Here is a 22,010-nt window from a genome sequence, read left to right as displayed (position 1 = left end):
TCTTCATTATCAAGTTTAACTTTGTCTCTAATATTTCTCCTATCATTACTAAAATTACATTTCATATATTTAGTGTTATTTCTACTTATCCTAAAGTCTCTAGATTCCAAAGCTTCTCTCCATAATTCTAACTTAGCCTCTACTTTGTTCCTAGTTTTGTCAATTAATACAATATCATTTGCAAACAATATACACCATGGAACCTCCTTTTGAATACTCTTAGTCAATTGGTCCATCATTAACGCAAAAAGATAAGGACATCAAAGCAGATGCTTGATGTACACCTACGGTGATTGGAAATTCTCTAGTTTCTCCATCTATAGTCCTTATGCTAGTCATTACTCCATCGTACATATCATGCCTACTACATACAACCTTTTTTTCTAAAACCTACCATAGAACTTCCCTAGGTATCCTCTCATATCCTTTCTCAAGGTCGATAAATATCATATGCAAGTCCCTCTTCTTTTCTCTAAACTTTTCCATTAATCTTCTTAAAAGATAAATAGGTTTTGTGGTAGATCTCCCAGGCATAAAATTAAATTGATTTTTTGAGACTTTCGTTTCTAACCTTAATCTTTTGTTCAACTATCCTTTCCTATAGTTTCATTGTATGACTCATAAGTTTACTTCCACTATAGTTATTACAATTTTGAACATCTCCTTTATATTTGTATATGGGTATTAAAGTGCTTTTCCTCCATTCATCTGATGTTTTCTTAGTTTTTATAATTGTATTAAATAAATTAGTTAACCATATAATTTCGTTATCACCTAAGCATTTCCAAACTTCAATTGGGATGTTATCTGGTCTCATAGCTTTTCCATTTTTCATCTTTTTTAGTGCAAATTTAACTTCGTTAACTCTAATTTTTCGAATAAAACTAATATTTTTAGTCTTTTCTTCATTTGACAATTCTAAGTTTAAGCCTTTTATTTGGTTTTCATTCAACAACTTACTAAAGTAACTTCGCCATCTTTCTTTAATGTCTTCGTCCTTAACCAAGACAATCTCATCTTCACTTTTTATACATTTTACATTTCCTAAGTCCTTACTCTTCCTTTCTCTAGCTTTAGCAAGTTTAAATATATCTCTTTCCCCTTCTTTTGTACCTAATCTATTATTCAAACTATTAAATGATCTATATTTAGCTTCACTAATAGCCTTTTTTTTGTATCTTTTCTTGCCTCCTTATACTTTTCAAAGTTATCCCTATTTCTACATTTTTGCCACGTTTTATACCAAATTCTTTTTGTCTTTATGGTTTTTTGTACATCTTTATCCCACCACTAACTTTCTTCGCTATTCGAGAATCTTCCCCTTCATTCCCCTAAAGTTTCTTTTGCTTTTTTTTTTTTTTAATAGAGCTAGCTAATTTAGTTCGAAGAGTATTTGTATTTATCCCATCCTCTATATTCCAATCCCCATCTTTGATAATTTTATCTTTAAATTTTAGTATATTTTCTCCTTTTAGGTTCCACCGTCTAGTTCTCTTACACTATTTTATTTTATCATTTTTCTTTCATTTTTTAATACATATATCTAACACTAAGACTCTATGTTGTGTGGTTAGGCTTTCACTTGGAATAACTTTACAATCCTTGCATGATAAATGATCTATCCTCCTAGTTAAAAAAAAAATCTATTTGATTTCTATTTTTCCCACTTTTAAAGGTTATTAAGTGTTCTTCTCTCTTCTTAAAGCAAGTATTCATTATACTAAAATCATATGACATAGCGAAGTCTAAGATCATCTTCCCAGACTCATTTTTGTCTCCATATCCATATCCTCTATGTATCCTCTCATAATTTTTATTATCCCTTCCAACCTGTCCATTCAGATATGCTCCTATAAATATTTTCTTAGTCCCTGGTATGCCTACTATCCATATCTTCCCAAAATTGTTTCTTAAGATTTTTTGCTAAGACGACTTGAGGAGCATAAGTACTAATGATATTTATTATCTCTTGTCCTATTAACATCTTGATTTTTATAATTCTATCCTCTAATCTAGTTACATCCACAACGCTAGGTTTTAAGTTTTTGTCTATAGTAATGCCTGCTCCATTTTTTTCAATTTCTCTAGCTTTCGCCCCCACCCACTTAGTTTCTTGAAGGCAAATTATATTAATTCTTCTTCTGATCATTGTATTCATAATTTCCATGCTTTTACCCGTAAGTGTTCCTATATTCCAAGTTGCTAATCTAATAGTTTCTTGAACTAACGTCTTTACTTGCCCACATCTAGAATGCTGCAGGAACCCTCGCATATTTTAAACTGTGTTCGGGCGCCGACACAGCGTGTTTCTTCGAGGTGACTACCTAGCCCACCCTTGCCCACTTTTCGCTACACCAGGGTGGTTCAAGTGCAATGCGTCGCTCGTAGGGGACGCCCTAGAAAATATTCGGCAAGAATTCATATCATAGTGATTTGACAAATTTTACTTTGGTTGTCAGCTACCTAACGCAACCCTCCTCCTTTACCTAGGCTTGGGACCGACTGTGTGTCCTTCATGGGCTGTGCTTGATGCTCGGATTATGTCCTGTCTTCTTGGCTCGGTTGAGCCACATATTGTCCCCAACTTGCGACCTTATCGCACCGCTCGAACTTATTTAAAAATAGCATGTTATCAAGATAACGGTGCTCGTTGTTTTCAGCTAGAGCATGTGATTTCCATGTTTCAACATGACAATCATTCCATCCAAGACTATTATTAGGGGTATCTAACTCTTTGGAATGAATATTTTGATTTGGTTATTGCGGATGTTCCTGTGGCTTCTCTTCCCATTATTCAACATCTTCACGAGACTAGTTGTCGTGATCAGTTTCTTATGAAATTCTGCCTCGAGTATGAATTTGTTCGCTCATCTCTGCTAAATCGCTCTCCTGTTCCTTCTCTGGATGTTTGTTTTGGTGAGTTACTTCGTGAAGAACAACTGCTTACTACTCAAGTTACTCTGGCACAATCTCATGGTAGTTCGGGGTTTGTCCTAGTGGCTTATGCTACTCAACGATGAGGATTGCCTGCGCATTCTAGCACTTTGTAGTGTTTTTGTTGCAAAGAATTTGTACATATTGCTGCTAATTGTTCCAAGAAAGTCTGCTCTTATTGCAAGAAGAAGGGTCATATTATCAAAGAATGTCGTATCCGCCCGCAGAATTGTTAGGCCCAGGCATTACAGACTTCATTAGTGTACCCCCCCCCCTGCAGTGACTTTTGCGGCCTCTGGCTCTTCTTCAAGTGACTTCTCTGTTTCTGCACCTCCTCCAGCGAATTACTGCACACCCAAAATGGTGCAACAGATGCTAATTTCGGCATTATCAACAATGGGGTTCGAGGGTAACAATTCTACTAATTTATGGTATGTGGACTCGGGTGCCTCTAATCACATGACGAATAATCCCACTACCTTGTGTCATGTTCGGCCCTACGTTGGTCAATTTGCTATTCAGACTGCCAACGACAGTTCTTTGCCAATAGTTGCTGTCAGAGATGCCTCTTCTAAGTTCACTTATGTGTTTCTTGCTCGTCAGCTTTCCACAAATCTTATTTTTATTGGTCAATTAGTTGATAACAATTGTGCTGTTAATTTTTATGGTAATGGCTGTGTTGTGTAGGACCAGGTAACGGGGAGGCGATCGTGAAGGGACCTAAAGTGGGGCGCTTGTTTCCACTACTTTTGCCTGTTCCAGCACGTTCTTCAGTTTCTTCTATTAAGCCTTTTGCTTGTAATAATGTTTCAGATCTTAGTATGGTGTGGCATCGTCATTTAGGCCGTCACAATACTCATATCTTATCTCACGTATTGAACTTTGGTTTACTTGGTAATAAAGAACGTTCTTCTTTATCTCTTGCGTATGCCTCTTGCAAACTTGGTAAAAGCAAAACTCTTCCCTTCTCTTTGCATGCTAGTAGAGCTTCTTAGTGTTTTGAGCTTATCCAAAGTGATGTTTGGGGACCTTCCTCGGTTAGTTCACATGAAAAATTAAATACTGTGCGACTTTCGTTGATGATCATAGCAAATTTACTTGGGTCTACTTTCTTTGCTCTAAATTTGAGGTTTTTCGCACTTTCACTGAGTTTTTAGCGTATGTTGACAATCAATTTTCTGCTTCTATTAAGACATTACGCACAGATTCCGGTGGTGAATATGTGTCTACTGCTTTTCAGGCATTTTATTATTCATCAACATTCATGTCTTGCTACTCCCCAATTGAATGGCATAGCCGAATGGAAAAGTCGTCATCTCCTAGATGTGGTCCGTACTCTCTTGTTGGAATCCTCTGTTCCATGTTCTAGGTTAAGGCTCTGAAAACTTCTACTTGATTAATCGTTTACCTTCTCAAGTCCTACTCATGGAGTCTCCCTATTTCCGTTTATTTGCTAAGCAACTTAGTTACGATAACCACCATACCTTTGGTTGTATATGTTTTGTTCATCTACCTCCTCATGAGTGACATAAATTATTTGCTCAATCTGTTCGATGTGCATTCTTAGGATACAATGTGTGTCAAAAGCATAGTAGTCAGAGGCGCGAGGCGAGCCGAGGCGCAAAGGGTCTTTGAAGCCGAGGCGCGAGGCGCGAGGCGAAGGCGTGCGCCTCATGAAGGTGAGGCGCACAATTATTAAAATGGTGTAAAATATCTATTTGGGGTAATTTATATATGAACATATGAATATCTAGTCATATTAGAATTTAAAATGTCAAAACATTCAATAAAAAATTGGAAATTTAATAAAATTGCCAAGACAAAGCCCAAAAGCCTTAACAATTCAACATAGTTCAACATCAAAAGAAAAGAGTACAATAAAAGATTTCAAAATATAAAATCTAAAAATCCTCCTCAATCATCACTCATCACTCATCATCAACTAGGTCGGTGAAGATATCATCATCTTCCTCTTCATCATTAGAACTGTTTTCTCCAACATCTTTTTCCTCTTCCGTCTCCTCTACACTATCCACTTGGATTTCATCCTCATCTACAAGTTCCAACATTGTGGTCCGACCCCTAGCAGTGGTTGCACTACTAGATGAAGCCCTTTCTCTTTCTTTAGACGATGATGGCATATTTGTACTTATTCTTGATCTAGTGTGATGCGGGGGGTTATTTAGTCCAGCGGCTCTAGCAACAGAATCCCAAGTCAAATTATCATCTTCAAACACAAGTTCATCATCCTCATCAGAATCACCATCCATCCTACCAATCAACCACTCATTACTATCATCAATGTCCTTCAGGAGGATGGGATCAATGGTGTCACGTTTGTCGTATCGACGCCTCAAAGTTCGATTATATTTCACAAATACCAAATCATTCAAGCGTTGCTGGGATAGCCTATTTCTCCTTTTGCTATGAAGCTGCAAAAAGTTTAAAGTAATATGGTTAATAATGATTCTAAAAAGCAGTAGATTGGTAGTTCTTGTTCTTTAATAATTAATCCATGATATACTAATGACTTACATGTTGGAATATGCTCCAATTTCTTTCGCAGCCGGTAGCACTACACATGAGGCTAAGAATTTTCACAGCAAACTTTTGCAAGTTTGGAGTTGTTGATCCATATGCCATCCACCATTGCGCTGTTATAAAATAAATTTTAAATGAATAACTACTAGGTAAATAGAAAAAATAATTTTCAAAAATGAAGAGGTAGTACAAATGCCACTTTACCTGGTGCTTTTGTCTTCCTTTGTCTCACTGCCAAACTAATTCCAAAGACGCCACTAGAGGCATTGTATTTTTCCAACTCATTTGAAACTTTATCTTGCATTTCAATAGTTGGCACTAACCTTCCAACACATTTGTACAAACCCGTCATAATTTCTTCATCTTGCAAAATGTTGGGGTTTGAATAGAAAAATTCTGGATTCAAGTAGTGTGCAGCTGCATGCAACGGTTGATGGAGTTGGCATCCCCACCTCGTATCAATAATTTCAAATGCCTCCTTGAATTTATCCTCTCTCTCACCAAAAGCCTTAGCTATGGCTTCCTTAGCCCTATCCATTGCTTCATAAATATATCCCATTGCAGGCTTCTTTTCCCCATCAACCAAACGGAGTACACGAACAAGTGGACCTGTTAACTTAAGAGCATAGACGATGGTACTCCAAAAAGTAGGCATCAAAACAATAGTAGCTGCTCTTTTGCCAGCCGCCTCCTTTGCCCATTTAGTAGTATTCCAATCTTCAGAAGTAAACATCTTCGTCAAGTTATTCTTTTGAAGATGGATTGAACGAAGAGTGATGAAGGCAGTTGCAAATCTTGTAACTGCAGGTCTTAGCAACTCCTTTCCTCCAGTGAATTGTCTCATCAAGTTGACAACGCCAACACGATTATAGATATAGCCATTCAAAAAAATTGCCCTTTTCAAAGTTGCTTGAATTGAAGGCATCTTCCCAATATCCTCCAAAATTAAATCAATGCAATGAGCAGCACACGGTGTCCAATATAAATGTGGCCTCTTTGCTTCCAACAATCTCCCTGTTGAAAAATCAAGGAATGAAGCCAATAAAATATTAAAATAAACAATATATACACTATAGAAAGTAGTTCTAAAAATAAGTTCTTACCTGCTGCAACATAGTTTGACGCATTGTCAGTTACCACTTGAATCACATTTGATTCTCCAATTTCTTCGACCATCTCATCAAGTAATCTATACATTCTATCTGCATTCTTGACAATATTAGAAGCATCAATAGACTTGATGAATACTGATCCCCTTGGAGAGTTTACTAAAAAGTTGATTATGTCCTTATTTGCGACTGAATCTCTCCAACCATCAGACATAATTGAGCAGCCATATTTTGTCCATTCCTCCTTATGGACCTTCAACAACTCTTTCATTCGACTGACTTCCTCCTTTAGGTAAGGAACTCTCACTTCATGATAGCTAAGTGGCTTTATTCCAGGACCATATTGTCCAATCGATTCAAGTGCCACTGCAAAGCTGCTCAAACGTATAGCATTAAATGGTATCCCAGCATCATACATCCACCTAGCAAAATCTCCCATTGCCTTTTTTCTAAGTTCTTTTTTGCACGCTTCATTTATTGATGTTTGCTTCATCTTCCCTTCTTTCCTAGCTTGAATCGCTTTCTTTGGATTGGGAGTAAAAAACAAGTCTATAGGCCCCTTCTGTTTTGGTTTCTTCAAGTTGGATTGGTATGATCTTTTACTTCCATCACTAGTAAACACTCTCTTGCCACGAATGTCAATTTCTTGAACTTCATCTTCTTCATTTTCACCGTAATGATCTATATCATCAAAGTCGGGCAATAACTCATTTTCCTCCTTTTCCATATCTTTCTTCAACATATACTCTTTAATCTCCTCACGTACATGAGTAGGGCACTTAGAGCATTCTTTCACATTTCGAAATCCTCCGACAATGTGTTGTTTTGCTCGAAATATTCCTCCCCTTGTGACTTTAGCACAAAAATTGCAAGTCAAATTATTTCTATTTTTTTGATCCTCCAAATGTGCATACTTCCATGCAGGATCTTTCTTTGACGAGGCCTCACATCCAGAACTAGAATCCATTTAAGATTTTAGACTTGGTATCCCGTATCCTAACTGAAAAAACAATGCATCATATATTTATAATTTAAGACTTACATAATGCATTTCCAAACAAATTAAAAAACAGTACCTAAATTTCAATAAAAGAATAAATATAATGTATTAGTTATAATTTATAAACTTACATTAATTAAACTAAATATTATAAATTAAAAAACAGTAGCTAAATTTCTGTAAAAAAAATAAATATTATGTATTAGTTATAATTTGTAAGCTTACATTAATTAAACTTAATATTATAAATTAAAAAACAGTAGCTAAATTTCTGTAAAAAAATATACATATTATGTATTAGTTATAAATTGTAAGCTTACATTAATTGAACTTAATATTATAAATTAAAAAACAGTAGCTAAATTTCTGTGAAAAAAATAAATATTATGTTATTAGTTATAATTTATAAGCTTACATTAATTAAACTAAATATTATAAATTAAAAAACAGTAAGCTTACATATAAAGAAGAAGAAGAAGGAGAAAAAAAGCAGGCAGCAGTCAGCAGTCAGCAGCACGCAGCAAGCATGCAGCAGGAAGAAGAAGAAGAAGAAGAAGAAGAAGAAGAAGAGAAGCAGCAGCAGAAGAAGAAGAAGAAGAAGAAGAGAAGAGAAGCAGCAGGCAGCGGGACGCAAGCAGCAGCAGCAGCAGAAGAAGAAGAAGAAGAAGACTTACAAAGGTTCGAAGTGTTGAAGGCGACGTGACGAACTCACGTCGTGCTCGAAGGCAGTCAGACGAACTCACTACTGCTTCGAAGGCAGGCAGACGAACTCGCGAGGGCTCCGGCTGGTTCGAAACGAAGTTGCGCAGGTCGTGCTTCTTCAAAATGTCGAAGATGAACTCACGATCCTGGTCGAAGCTCGAAGACGAAGTCGTGAAGGCTTCCGGCTGGTTCAAAGGCTCGCAAACGAACTCACGAAGGGCTTCGAAGGGTCGAAAGGGGCTAGGGCTCTGTTCGTTTGAGTCGAATAAGGGATACGAGTCTGGCTTGGGCTATTTGTCTCCTTTAAATGGCTTAAAAATACACAAGGCGCGCCTCACTGCTCCTCGCACTTCACTGCGCCTCGTCTCGCCTGGGGTCGCCTCTTGCAGGTCGCCTCGCCCCACCTGGTATGAGGCGGTGGACTCATCGCCTCACTGCGCCTTGTGCCTGAGGCGCGCTTTTAACTACTATGGTCAAAAGGGATTTTTTTGCTATGATCCTACATTACGTTGTACATGCATTTCTAGGAATTTTATTTTCTTTCAGAATCAACATTTCTTTCCTGTGTCCTCTGTACCCTCCTCTCCTACTGTGATTCTCCCCTCCTTTGAGGAGCAGTTCTCGGATTCTCATTCAGTCAGTTCTTGTTTTAAACTAGGTATTGTGTATACGTGTCCCCCCACCTACAGTCTCTTCCGGTAGCTCATCCAATATTTGATCCTACCACGCTCCAGATTCAGTCAGTTGCAGCACCTCCAGAGCCTTTGGTAAGTCGCTTTTCTCAAGTGTCTGTACCCCCAAATAGGTATGGGTTTCCCTCTCCAAGTTCTTGTAACTCTGTTACAATTCTTACTATTGCATTGTCCAATTTAGATATTCCCACTTCCTACTCACACGTTGCCAAGCATGATTGTTGGCGACATGCTATGTAGGAAGAAATTGCCGCTCTAGAGGCCAATCACACCTGGGAGTTTGGGACATTGAGCCTTGTCCTCCCACCATTGTTCCTCTAGGTTGTAAATGGGTTTACTTAGTCAAGGTTTGATCTGATGGAATTCTGGATCGTTATAAAGCTCGCCTTATTGCACTTGGGAATAATCAAGAATATTGTGTCAATTATGAAGAGAGCTTTGCTCTTGTGGCTAAGTGATTACTGTTCGTACGATTCTGGCTATTGTTGCTTCCAGTGTGTGGTCACTACATCAGATGGATGTCAAGAATGCTTTTCTTCATGGGGATCTTAAAGAGTGTATTTATATGAAGCCACCCCCGGGCTTGTTTCCCTCTCCGACTTCACATGTGTGTAAGCTTCATCGTTCTCTTTATGGTCTCAAACAAGCTCCGAGGGCCTGGTTTTATGAAACCGCACCACTTTATTACAATTTTCGTTCAAGCAGAGCAAGTATGACACTTCATTGTTTCTTCGGTAATCAGACATGGGTATTGTTGTTCTTTTAGTTTATGTTGATGATATTGTGATTATTGGTTCCGATTATGCTTTACTTGCTCAGCTCAAGACTCATCTCTTAGAGTCCTTTCATATGAAAGATCTTGGGTCTCTCACATATTTTCTTGGTCTTGAGGTGAATCATAGTCCCTTAGGTATTTCACTCAATCAACATAAGTATGCTAGTGACTTGGTGGCCACAGCTGGCCTTCAGAAGGGTACTTCTGTTGATACTCCCATGGAATTAAATGTCAAGCTTCGCAAAGAGGAGGGTGACTTACTTGCTGATCCCAGTTTATATCGGAAATTGGTGGGTAGTCTTGTCTATCTCACCATTAGTAGACCACACATTTCTTTTACTGTACAGCAAATCAGCCAGTTTCTTCAGACTTCTCGTCATCTTCATTTGGCTGCTGTCCATAGGATCATACGCTATGGCAAAGAGGAGGGTGACTTACTTGCTGATCCCAGTTTATATCGGAAGTAGGTGGGAGTTTATATCGGAAGTAGGTGGGTAGTCTTGTCTATCTCACCATTAGTTGACCACACATTTCTTTTACTGTACTGCAAGTCAGCCAGTTTCTTCAGACTTCTCGTCATCTTCATTTGGCTACTGTCCGTAGGATCATACGCTATGTTCAGGGCACTTCTGCCCGTGGTTTATTCTTCCCTGCAGGCAATTCTACTCGCCTTGCTGCTTATAGCGATGCTGATTGGGCTGGTTTTGCGGATACATGTCGCTCCATCACTGGTTGGTGTGTGTTCTTAGGTGATGCATTGATCTCTTGGAAGAGTAAGGAGCAAGACAGAGTTTCTTAGTCATTGACGGAATCTGAATACTGGGCGATGTCTCTTGCTTGTTCTCAAATTATTTGGCTGCGAGGTTTGCTTGCTGAGCTAAATTTTTCTGAGATGGATCCTACACCTCTACTTGCCAATAATATGAGTGTTATCCAGATCATGGTCAGTTCTGTCTATCATGAGCGCATGAAGCATATTGAAGTCGATCAGTTGGGCATAGAGTCTGGTTGTGCACTCTCCAGATGTGAAGTATATTTAATTGAAGTATTTCATTCTGTGGAAAATACACCCACCAATAAATCTTTAGCAGCCTAGGTATATGTGCTGCCACTTTAACACACCTTGTCAAGCTGGATGTGTATAAATATCACCTAATCCTTGCTTGTTACAGCCATTAGAAGGTGGGATTAAATAAAGCCTTCATAAATAAATGTCCTGGCTAATCTGAAGAGTTTACAAGCAGCATGCTGACGACCTTTTCTGTCAACTTCAATGTGCTTTATCTTTTCATGAGACATTTTATTGCTACTAATATAGGTATGAGCCTGATTATGACAAAATATGCCTGTTAGAGCTTATTTATGTCCTTTAGTATTATTATTAAGTGTGTTAGTATGTTAATTAGTGAGAGTTAGTAAGGGTATTATTGTCATTAGAATGTGTTTGACTTGCATTATAAATAGAGGGAGAGACCTATCTTCGAGTTAGATCATTCATTTTAATCAACATCTCAACATGGTATTAAAGCGTGATCCAATCTAAACCCTATTATACTCAGCCATTGCCTGGAAACACATTCCTGTTGCTGCCCTTCTCAGATCCACCTCCACCCTTCATTATTTCACAAAACCAACCATATAGCCAAAAACAGAATCCTCCAAAGCCTACCCCCACAAAACCCCATCGGAAAACACCCCATGTGCCACCACACACCGGCCAACTGCTGACAATGCTGACCCTGCGCGCTGGAGTGTGAGAGAGTTTCCAGCCACCTTTTTCTCTCTTTTTTATTTTTTTTATTTTTTTTATTTTTCTCTCTGCCATGTTCAGATTCCTTCTCTAGACAAATATTATCAAGCTGTTTGACATGTTTTTTACTAAAACATCCAACCTTTTTCGACTATGCACACGTGGTGATCTGGTAATTTCTGTTCACTGTCTGTAAAGGCTTCTTTGTGAGTTTCTTGGAGCAGTGGCAGTGTTAATAAGTTAAGTTGTGAGGCTGTGGCAGTGCTATATCAGTAGGTGAGTTGTTCATCTTGTTCGTGGTTTTGTCGGTGCTTCACATAGTTTGTGACTGTCCCAATGTTGTTCTTCTTGTTTGACATTGGTGTGGCTGCAAGTTTGTGAGTGTTTGGATGGAGTCTATGAATCCCAAAAATATGTTTCCTACATTGCTGCCACAGATAACAACTCAAAAGTTGAATGGAAAGAATTATTTTCAATTGTCTAAAGCTGTTCGGGTTTATTTAGCAGGATTAGGAAAATATGACCACTTGCTCCAATCTGATCCTTCTGATGAGAAGAGAAAAGAAGTGTGGATTCAAGAATATGCCTTGATTTTTTCCCTCTTGTGGAATTCGATGGAACGACAGATTGCATGTATGTGTGTGCATCTAGATACGTGCAAGGAGATTTGGGATTTCAAGCTTCTATACTCAAGTAACATTACATGTATGTATAATTTATCGTAGGAGTACTTTAACTTACAACAAGGAGACATGAGCATGGTAGATTATTTTGGAGAGATGAAGTGCATGCATGAGGAGCTTAACGTCGTGCAACCTTTAACTGCTGACGTTTGTGAGATGCAAAAGCAGAGGGAGCAGATGACCGCCCTTCGGGTTCTAGCAGGCTTGAGAGCCGAGTTTGAGGTAGTTTGGTCCCAAATACTTTGTAGTGCCGAGTTGCTATCATTTGCCGATGTTTATTCTCGTGTCCTTCGTTAGAACTCAAATTAGGAACAAGTCCTAGACGACATGCATACTGTGGGATTGCTTAATTGGTCAAGAGATGCAATGGGAAGAGAAGCTTGTTGTGATGCTTGATACTGTTGGAACTTGGAATACTCTTCCTCTGCCATGTCTATGGTTGGGTGTCGCTGGGTATACACTATGAAAGTCAACCCTGATGGCCCGTCTTGTTGCTAAGGGTATACTCAGGTGTATGGCTTGGATTTTTTGGACACTTTTCTCCTGTTGCTAAACTTACATAAGTATGTTTGTTCATCTCCTTGGCTGCTACTTGTCTTTGTCCTTTGCATCAGTTAGATGTGAAGAATGCCTTCTTGTATAGTGATCTTGAGGAGGAGGTCTATATGGAGCAACCACCTTTGTTTGTTGCTTAGGGGGAGTCAGGCTTAGTTTGTCGGCTCAAGAAGGCACTCTATGGTTTAAAACATCCTCCCAGAGGATGGTTTGCTCATTTTAGTGCTGTAGTACTTGGGTTTGGTCTTCGATGGTGTGTAGTGGATTATTCTGTGTTTTATCATCATACTTTATTAGGTAGGATCCTTCTTGTTGTTTATGTGAATGATATTATTATTATAGGTGATGATGATAAAGGTGTTCAGAGTCTCAAATTTTTTCTATAGACTAAGTTTCAAACTAAAGATTTGAGGCCTTTGAAATATTTGTTGGGTATAGAAGTATCTAGATCTTGTATGGGAACTATTTTTTCACTGAGGAAGTAGGTTCTTGATCTATTGGATGAAACTGGATTGTTGGAATCCAAACTAGTTGATACACCCATGGATCCTAACAGTTTGTCCGAGATTGTAAGAAACAAATTGTGGTGGTAAGGTCAAGTGCTGAATCAGAATATAGAGCTATGGCTCACACTACTTGTGAACTTGTCTAGTTGAAGAACATGTTGGAACAATTGGGTTTTTCACATTCTCAGCCTGTGAAGTTCGTGTGATGATCAAGCTGCTCTTTATATTTCCTCCAACCTTATCTTTCATAAGTGGACAAAACACATTGAAGTTGATTGCCACTTTGTTTGGGAGAAACTTGTGCAAAAGCTCATTACTACTACTTATGTGAAGTCAGATATGCAACTTGCTGATTTGTTTACCAAAGCTTTGGGGGGCGCTCATGTTAAATTTATTTGTAACAAGCTTGGAGCATGACATTTATGCTGCAGCTTGAGATGGAGTGTTAGAGGTTATTTATGTCTTTTAGTATTATTAATATTAAGTGTGTTAGCATGTTAATTAGCGGGACTTAGTAAGGGTATTATTGTCATTAGATTGTATCTTTTTTTTATTATAAATAGAGGGGGAGACCTATCTTCAAGTTAGGTCATTCATTTTAATCAAAATCTCAACAATGTCCATTGGCTTGGTAACTGAAAAACCTATCTATAGAATAAGAGACTTGAATGTATTTGGTGTAGCTCAGCATTCATTCGTACCCTAGATCTTGCTATTGTTATCTTTTTCTTGCTTTGCTCGGGAACAAGATTACCACACACAAATGTACAATATTGAGTAGTAGACTTCTGGAGTTCAACCTAGTCCGATCTGTTTGTGGCTTCTTGTTTTTTATGTTCTCATTGTTACAATTTAATATAATTCAGCTATTAAAGTGATACAATTCTGCAATATAAATTTTATTTTCTGTTTATGTCAAGTGTCGTATTTATGGCTGGTAGAGGTATTTTTTAATTTCTGAATTATGGGGGGTTTATTTTGTCAAATTTGCTTTGGAGGGTCATTTTGTAATATTTCATGGGTATTTTTATGGTTGTAGTTATTTTTTATGGGGCTTTAGAAGACAAGTGGCTTTTAGAGGGGATTCTGTGCAAAATAGGAGTTGGCTTCTCTTGGAAGCTTTAGGCCTAGTATAAATAGGAGTCTTTAGCCACTTTTCGTGGAGGTTTTTGGCATTTTATCTTTGAGAAGATTTTTCTGCGGAGCTCAGCTCCAGATCTGCTAGAGTTGTGAAGATTTGGAGGCTAGGGTTTAGAGGATTTGACCCACAGTGCGTACCAATCCCTCCATCACGGCTAGTGAGAGGCTAGCAGAAATCCGCTGTGACTGTTCTGAAACAGTGCCAAAACAGGTACTGATTTGAGGATTAAGTTGCTGTTGGGGCTAGAAATTGTCTTATTGCGGAATTGAATTCCTCAGCATTGATCTCTTTATTATTTTAAAGATTTAGTAGTTATTTGAATAAAAAAAGGTTGCTAAAGCGCTATCTTGAAATCTTATTCTTTATTTCTGAATATCTTGTTCTATTACTACACCTATTTGCATCAAATTGATATTAGAGCAAGTTAGAACTTGTGGGTAAGAGATGGAAGAGGAAACAGGGGCCATAGAGGCAGATATGGGACTCAGGAGATGTTTGGAGAGCTGCAGGAACAAGTTAGACAACTTACTCAGTTTGTTACACAAGTTATTGGTAATTGAGGTCGGCGAAATGATGGCGATAATGAATATGAGTTTTTTAGAGGAGCTAGAAATGAAATAAATGAGCAATCTGAGGATGAAATTGACGGTCCCAGTGATAATAGGAGTTCTGAAAATGAAAGTCCTGCATTGCAAATTGAAAGGCCTCCAAGATGGGAAGAGCGCATTGTACTTGCTCTACAAAATTTCAAAGAGTATGGTGTACAAGTAAATATTTCTGAATTTGATGGTGATATGGAACCCTAAGAATTCTTGGACTGGGTTGATAGCATTGAGAGTTATTTTGAATGGAAAGATGTGCTGAAAGAGAGGAAAGTGAAGCTTGTGAGAACAAAGCTTAGGAGACCTGCTACTACTTGGTGGAAATATTATCAAAATGATCGTGAAAACAGGTGGAAAAAGAAAATCAAAAATGGGATAAGATGAAACAGAAGCTGAAGGCTCAATTCTACCCCGGGATTATAAGCAAACCTTGCACCAAAGGGTTCAAAACCTGAGGCAGCATGGGAAGTCAGTCAAAGAGTACACCCAAGAGTTTCATAAGCTTTCATTGACATGCAATCTTGCAAAAACCGTCGCTCAAAGGGCTGGTCGCTATGTGAATGGTCTAAAAATGACCATACAGGACCAAGAAAGCTTGCAGCATCTTTGCAAGGTGAATGATGCCTATCAGCTTGTCCTAAAAGTTGAGTCACAAGTTACCTGCAGCATGCCTAAGAAGCTTGGGATCGAATGCAGCAGTGGTGCATCAATTAGCAAGGTGGGTGGCAGCACTAGAGGTGGTCAGGTAGCAGCCTCTATTCGTGCTAACCAAATAATCAACAATAATATTGGTAAAGCAACCAAAGTAAACCAGGGGAAAACAGTGGTGAAATGTTGCAGATGCTTCGTGCTTGGCCTCAAGTCCAATGAGTGTCCAGAGAGGGCTGAATACAGAGTTAATCTTGCGGAGGATCAAGAGGCTTACTCTGAAGAGAATTTTGCATTTCTTGAGGACCAAGAGCAGCAATTGGAAGCTGAAAAGAATGTGGCGGAAGAAGGGATGGAGGGTGGTCTCCTTGGTGAGGCTTTAATCATTCAGAGGTCATTAGTTTCCCCTCCAACCAGCAGTGGCAATTTGCTTCCTAAGAATATTTCTCGAACTAAATGTACAACTGGTGGAAAGCTTTGCAACTTGGTAATTGATAGTGGGAGCAGTGAGAATCTTATTTTTTTCAAGAATTAGTAGAAAAGCTGGGATTGAAGATAGAAATATGTCCACAGACATATCTGATTTTGTGGTACAACAATGAAAATGAAGTAATCACATCTTCAAGATGCCTTGTAAATTTCTCAATTTGTTTGTTTGAGGAATGTATTTATTGTGATATGGCTCCTGCGGATGCATGCCATATTCTTCTTGCTTGGCCTTGGCAATATGACTGAGGCACAATCCATGATGGTATCAACAATACTAGTTCATTTTTTTGTGATAGATGCTGAGGAAAAGAGGAAGCTTATGCTGAAACCAATGAAGGATGACTGGCTGCAGAAGACTTGTTTTAGAACAACATGCCAACAGGAAGAAAGTTTTGTTGTTAGTAATTGATGACAACAGCTGCAAAAATCTGCTGGCTGAAGTGGTGGTGGAAAAATAGAGGCCTGAAGTGGTGGAACACCTGCAGCTGTGTTGCATTCTTGGTGTAATAAAGGTAAGGAAGTATTCATGACAACAAAATGGGTGATCAATTTTTCGATTGGAATCTCTTATAAAGAATCCGTTTGGTGTGACGTAGTACCGATGGAAATATGCCATGTTCTACTTGGTCGTCCTTGGCAAAGAGATCGAAGTGTTATCCATGATGAGTATGCCAATACCTACTCTTTCTATGTCATAAATGGCGACAAGAAGAAGAAGCTAATTTCAAAGCCCATGAAAGTTGTTGATGTGACAAAAAAGGAGAATTATGAAATGCAGGCCATTGGTTTTGATAAAACAATACAACATGTCACTCAAAATGAGAAGGGCTTGATGGAATTTTTTGATGTCGTCTCAATTGAAGCTCTTGGTACATTTACTCACCCTGAAGATATGAGTGGTCTTACAATAAAAGAAAAAGTTGTCACTAATGTCGGCCCCACTCCATGATTGCTTGCTGCAATTAGGCTATTGACAGTAAGCATATTCTACAAGAAATTGATAAAGTAGTTGCTTCTAACAAAACTACATCAAGAGTAAGACAGCAACAGCTACAAAAACATGTTTTGGAGTCGAAGAACGCTGGAAATGAGGATGTAGCTCAAGGGAAATCTTCACATGCGAGCCAAAAAGAATTTGTTGATCAACATTTCAAGTTAAAAAGTATAAATTAAGGACTTGGGCTATGAACTGCAGTCATAGAGATGAATTTCACACTAGGGAAGTTTCAAAAATGGTTATTTGCAAGGGAGAAGTAGCGGCAGAAAGGGCAATAGTGGTGCACGAAATTAAAAGAAAAAATGATCACTTCAGATTTCTAGTCATGTGGAAAGGCAAGGTCTTAGATAAACAAATATGAGCATATCCAGAATGATGCAAAGATTTGTGAATCAACTCTACAAGGAGGTTGCTAATCAACATTGGCAGTTCAAGGAGTATCAGGTTGGTGACTGGGTGATGATTTTCCTTGAGAAAGAGAGGTTCACCACAAGTTGAAAGGTTGAAATATTGGTGCACAAATTTGGTGAAAATGCGAAGTTGAACTCTCTTATGCTTCAATATATCACCAATCTTTAATGTAGCTGATTTGTACCCATTCATGGTGATATACTGAGTGTTAAGAGTGCACGAACTCCACCAAAGCCACTTCTAGAAACGCAGAAAAAAATGGGGATGTGATGCATGTGAAGAGGTGAAACTAGTGCTGGAGTTTATTTTGGATTCTTTGTAAAATGGGCTCGCAGCCCAATTATGAGAATTCATGGATTTGCAAGGAGGAATTCATGAAGATTGACTGACATGTGCCATGCAGCAAAGATGACAGCTTGCACAGAGGTGAGTTCTATCTAAGAAGGGAGGAATGATGTAATTCTGCAATATAAATTTAATTTTCTTGTTTATGTCAAGTGTCATATTTATGGCTGCTAGGAGAACTTTTGTAATTTCTGAGTTTTGGAGGGTTTATTTTGTTAAATTAACTTTTTTTTGGGGGGGGGGGGGGGGGGTCAGTTTGTAATATTTCAGTGGTATTTTTGTGATTGTAGTTATTTTTGGTGGGGCTTTAGAAGATAAGCGGTTTTTAGAGGGGTTTATGTGCAAAATAGGAGTTGGCTTCTTTTGGAAGCTTTAGGCCTAGTATAAATAGGAGTCTTCAGCCACTTTTCCAAGAGGTTTTTGTCATTTTATTTTTGAGAAGATTTTTCTCCTGCTTAGCTCCAGTCTAGTTAGGGTTGTAAAGATTTGGAGGCTAGGGTTTTTAGGATTCGACCCTGCAGTGCCCACCAATCCCTCCATCACAGCCAAAGGCGAGAGAGACTAGCAGAAATCCGCTGTTACCATTCTGAAACAGAACCAAAACAGGTACTGATTTGAGGATTAAGTTGCTGTCGTAACTAGAAATTGTCTTATTGTTGAATTGAAATTTACAGCCGTCATCTCTTTATTACTCTAGGGATTTAGTTGTTATTTGAATCAAGAAAGGTTGCTAAAACACTATCTTGAAATCTCAGTCTTTATTTCTGAATTTCTTGTTCAATTTCTACCACTATTTGTATCATAAAGTCTATGCATGTTTATGTTTATCAAAAAGAAATGAAAACATCAATGCTGATTTATGGATTCATTGCTAGTGTTCTCCTGAATCTCCCCTTCATCTCCCCATTCTCTAGTTAAAAGGATATTTGATGGCTGGGTTTTGCTACATTTTGTTTTTAAAATTATACCAAACAAAATTTACTATGAGAGTGAATGAACAAAAGTTGCTGCAGTGCTCCTTCTCTCTCTCTCTCTCTCTCTCTCTCTCTCTCTCACACACACACACACACACACACACACGCACAGCGGGTTTCCTTCTCACATGATGTTGTGTTCTCTGGCTCAAGTTTTGATCTCTGTTCAAACTAGTGTGTGATCTCTCTTGGTTGCTAGACTGGTATGCATGTTATTCTTTGCATTTTGTAGTAGTTGTGTGGGTTTACTTGATATTTTCTATTAAATATTCCTCACTGCTGCTTTAAAAGTTGTGTTGCCCAATTTAGAATTGAGTATGATTTGAGATGATCTTATGCTCAAAATTTTTTTCCTCATTTTAATTTTAATTTATTCAGGTTCCTGGCATTTGGATGGCTATGTTCTTGCAATATCTTTAGGCCTTACATCTATCTTAAAGTAATTCCTATCTTTATATTCCAATGACTATGTTCCCTAATTATTTTTGTTTGCCCTGATTTTCATTGAAGTACATTTCTCATTGTAATTAGTCCTTATTCAAAAATATGGTACATTGGTACACAGCCTGGAGGAAAGACTGACATCATCTTCTAATGAGATTATGAGAGAGAGAATTTTGTAAAAGTGCTATAAATATATATAAACAAATTGTTTCTTTTTGTTACATATAGCTTGTGTTTTTATTTTGTTTTGTTTTGTTTTGTTTTTTTTTTTGTTTTCTCCTTAGGTTTTCTTGCCCTCTTTTGATTGTATTCCTTTTATTGTAAAATATCTCCTCTTTCTGGAGTACTTGATATTGAAGAATGGAATTAAAGCATTTATATTCCTGGTTCTCTTTGCTTCCATTTTGTGTTTAAATTTATTTATTTATTTTTTGTGTATATGGAAATCCATGAAACATGTCTATAAATCCTCTTGATGCATATGAACGGGCTAGCAGAAGAGTGATTAAATAATTACGTTTTCTTTTTTTTTTTTCTGTTAAAGCAATACATATAATTCCACTCAACATCAATTGTCAAAATGCTGGGCCTGTGATAAGTCTAAATATGCTGCGGCCAACAATTTTACGGAGGAGATGTTCAGAAGAGGTTCTTTAAGGCCTATCATATTTCATAATTGGATATGAGTTGTGGAGAACACAAAGGGGGACCATTAATGGGAAGGTCTATCAGAAAGTAAGGAAGCTGAGAAGTATTTGTGATTTGCTAATAGGGAAGCTATGCAGGTGGAGGAGACGAGATTTAGTGGCTTGACAGCTTCTTCTCAGGCGATAGGTAATTTTCCAAATGGGTTTCATATGGCTCATTTGGATGGTTCAAGCCTGGACTTTGGGGGGGGGGGGGGGTGTCGGCCTACGGGAAAATGTTTGCAGATGTGACCATGAATCGAACCATGGGAAGGGGAAGTGCATGAACTAAAAGAGGTGCCCAGAGAGCTTTCTTTGGAGGCTGGTGGTGTTGGGTAAATTTATGGAAGGTGCAGGAGAAACAGAATCTTGGTGAACAGTTGTGTGTATGAGATGTTAATACTGATTTTAAGTCATTATGAGTAATAGTCAATTACATCAATTTCATAATATTTCACAAGAATATGAACATGACATAATTGATAAAAGTTTAGCAATGTGTACCTTGCACCATCGAGTCCATTGATTGTAGTCTGGTGTGAAAGTGTGTTATGGGGAGCCAATTACCCTCTTCCCTTGTCCTTGATTTGTGGCTTGACGTGGAATCAAAGTGACCTAGGTTGAGGGCAGGACCTCTCCTTGTGTTTAAACATCATCACATGAAAACCCTACCCAACCCATTATGGGTTGCTTGCACAAACAAGGCCCACACTTAATCCCAAGAATTGGTGTGTAGGTTCCAATATCATAAATGGTGATCATATGCCATATAAGCTTTTACATCAATGATCCTAAAAGTCTGACATTTGTCTAGTTCATGTGTTATAAAAATTGGGCTATGCTAGTCCATAAAGTTCCAACAGTCTCCCATTTGGACTATAGCTAAGTTTTATAAAAAGTTTTCTTCGGATTAAATTATACAACACGTGGTCACAACAAAGAATGTCAAACGTGGGACCACCTAATCACAAAACATCCAAAATGAAATCATATATATCCATGATGTTGAACGTCATTTTTGATGGGGATACTAACATCATACTAGTCATAACATACACATAAGTCCAAAATGAAATCATGTGCATCCAACAATATAAAAAGTAATCATATTTGAAAGGGATCTTGATATCACACACATTTAAGTGCACACATCCTTGTTACCACCATATACAATTTGGAATCTTGTATGAAACTGCATGGCTAAATGTGATCATGGTCTTAAATTTCCACGAAATTGTCAAAATTTCCGTCGAAATTTCTGATTTCCATCACCCTCGAAATTGAAATGGTAGTTTAGTTGTTTCGTTGATTCTGTCTTGATTTTCCTGTCCAACCATCCCAACGCATTTCATCCGACATTTCTCAACAAAACCTCTCGAATATTATTTTAGCCGACGAAACGTGGTCAAAATTTTACTCATATACAATGAAAATTGCTGCAGAAGTAAAATGAGAGATTTAGGAGTGAGTGGACATTTCTCCTAATTTATTCTATTTATGTTATTGAAACGAAAGATTGTTTTACAGTTGCCTCTTTTGAACTTAATATGAAAAAATTAACTTACCGTAACATGTTTAATTTACACCCATCATGTCTAAAATTGTCATTATTTGTATTAAAAATAATTCTTTTGAATGATTGATGAGTTGCAATTATGAAATTGTTTAATGTATATTATTTTAGAAAAATGTTGTTACATCATATATATTTTACAAACTTTCACCTCATACACAACACAGATGTATTTAATTTGCAATATATTAGTCCTAAAACTTACATTATTATGTCTATTAACCATTTCTAAAATTCAAGAAGAATTCCACGCTTTACTTCTAATTTCTTTTATTTTTTCCAATCGAAATAGAAATTGACATGGAAGTCGAAATTTCCATACTTTTGGAGCTTTGAAAATTGAGTCAAAATCAAAATTTAAATCCTTGAATGTGATACACATGCATGTTTTTTCAAACTTGTTGCACCTATTAGACACGGCGGGCGTCTTAACTTGCTTAAATAAAGGGCTCG

The 22,010-nt window shown here is 37.8% G+C and overlaps 2 protein-coding genes across 5 annotated transcripts in view; one reads left to right on the top strand and one right to left on the bottom strand.

The window, feature by feature from the left end:
* LOC131158198 (ABC transporter C family member 13) overlaps nucleotides 1-22,010 on the top strand; it is a 230,507-nt gene that overhangs the window by 52,995 nt on the left and 155,502 nt on the right. For all 4 annotated transcript variants that reach the window (XM_058112888.1, XM_058112887.1, XM_058112886.1 and 1 more), the window contains one exon: nucleotides 19,233-19,293. In XM_058112888.1, coding sequence (XP_057968871.1) covers nucleotides 19,233-19,293 — 61 coding nt within the window. The remainder of the gene's footprint in view (nucleotides 1-19,232; nucleotides 19,294-22,010) is intronic.
* On the bottom strand, nucleotides 4,807-5,667 carry LOC131158199 (uncharacterized). The gene is made up of 2 exons (XM_058112890.1): nucleotides 5,470-5,667; nucleotides 4,807-5,366 (listed from the first exon to the last, which is right to left on the bottom strand). The coding sequence occupies exons 1-2, from the start codon at nucleotides 5,575-5,577 to the stop codon at nucleotides 4,863-4,865; spliced, it is 612 nt and encodes a 203-aa protein (XP_057968873.1). The 5' UTR covers nucleotides 5,578-5,667; the 3' UTR covers nucleotides 4,807-4,862.

Source organism: Malania oleifera, chromosome 6, assembly GCF_029873635.1.
Source record: "Malania oleifera isolate guangnan ecotype guangnan chromosome 6, ASM2987363v1, whole genome shotgun sequence".
Lineage (NCBI taxonomy): Eukaryota > Viridiplantae > Streptophyta > Magnoliopsida > Santalales > Ximeniaceae > Malania > Malania oleifera.
This window is presented reverse-complemented; position numbering and strand designations above follow the sequence as displayed.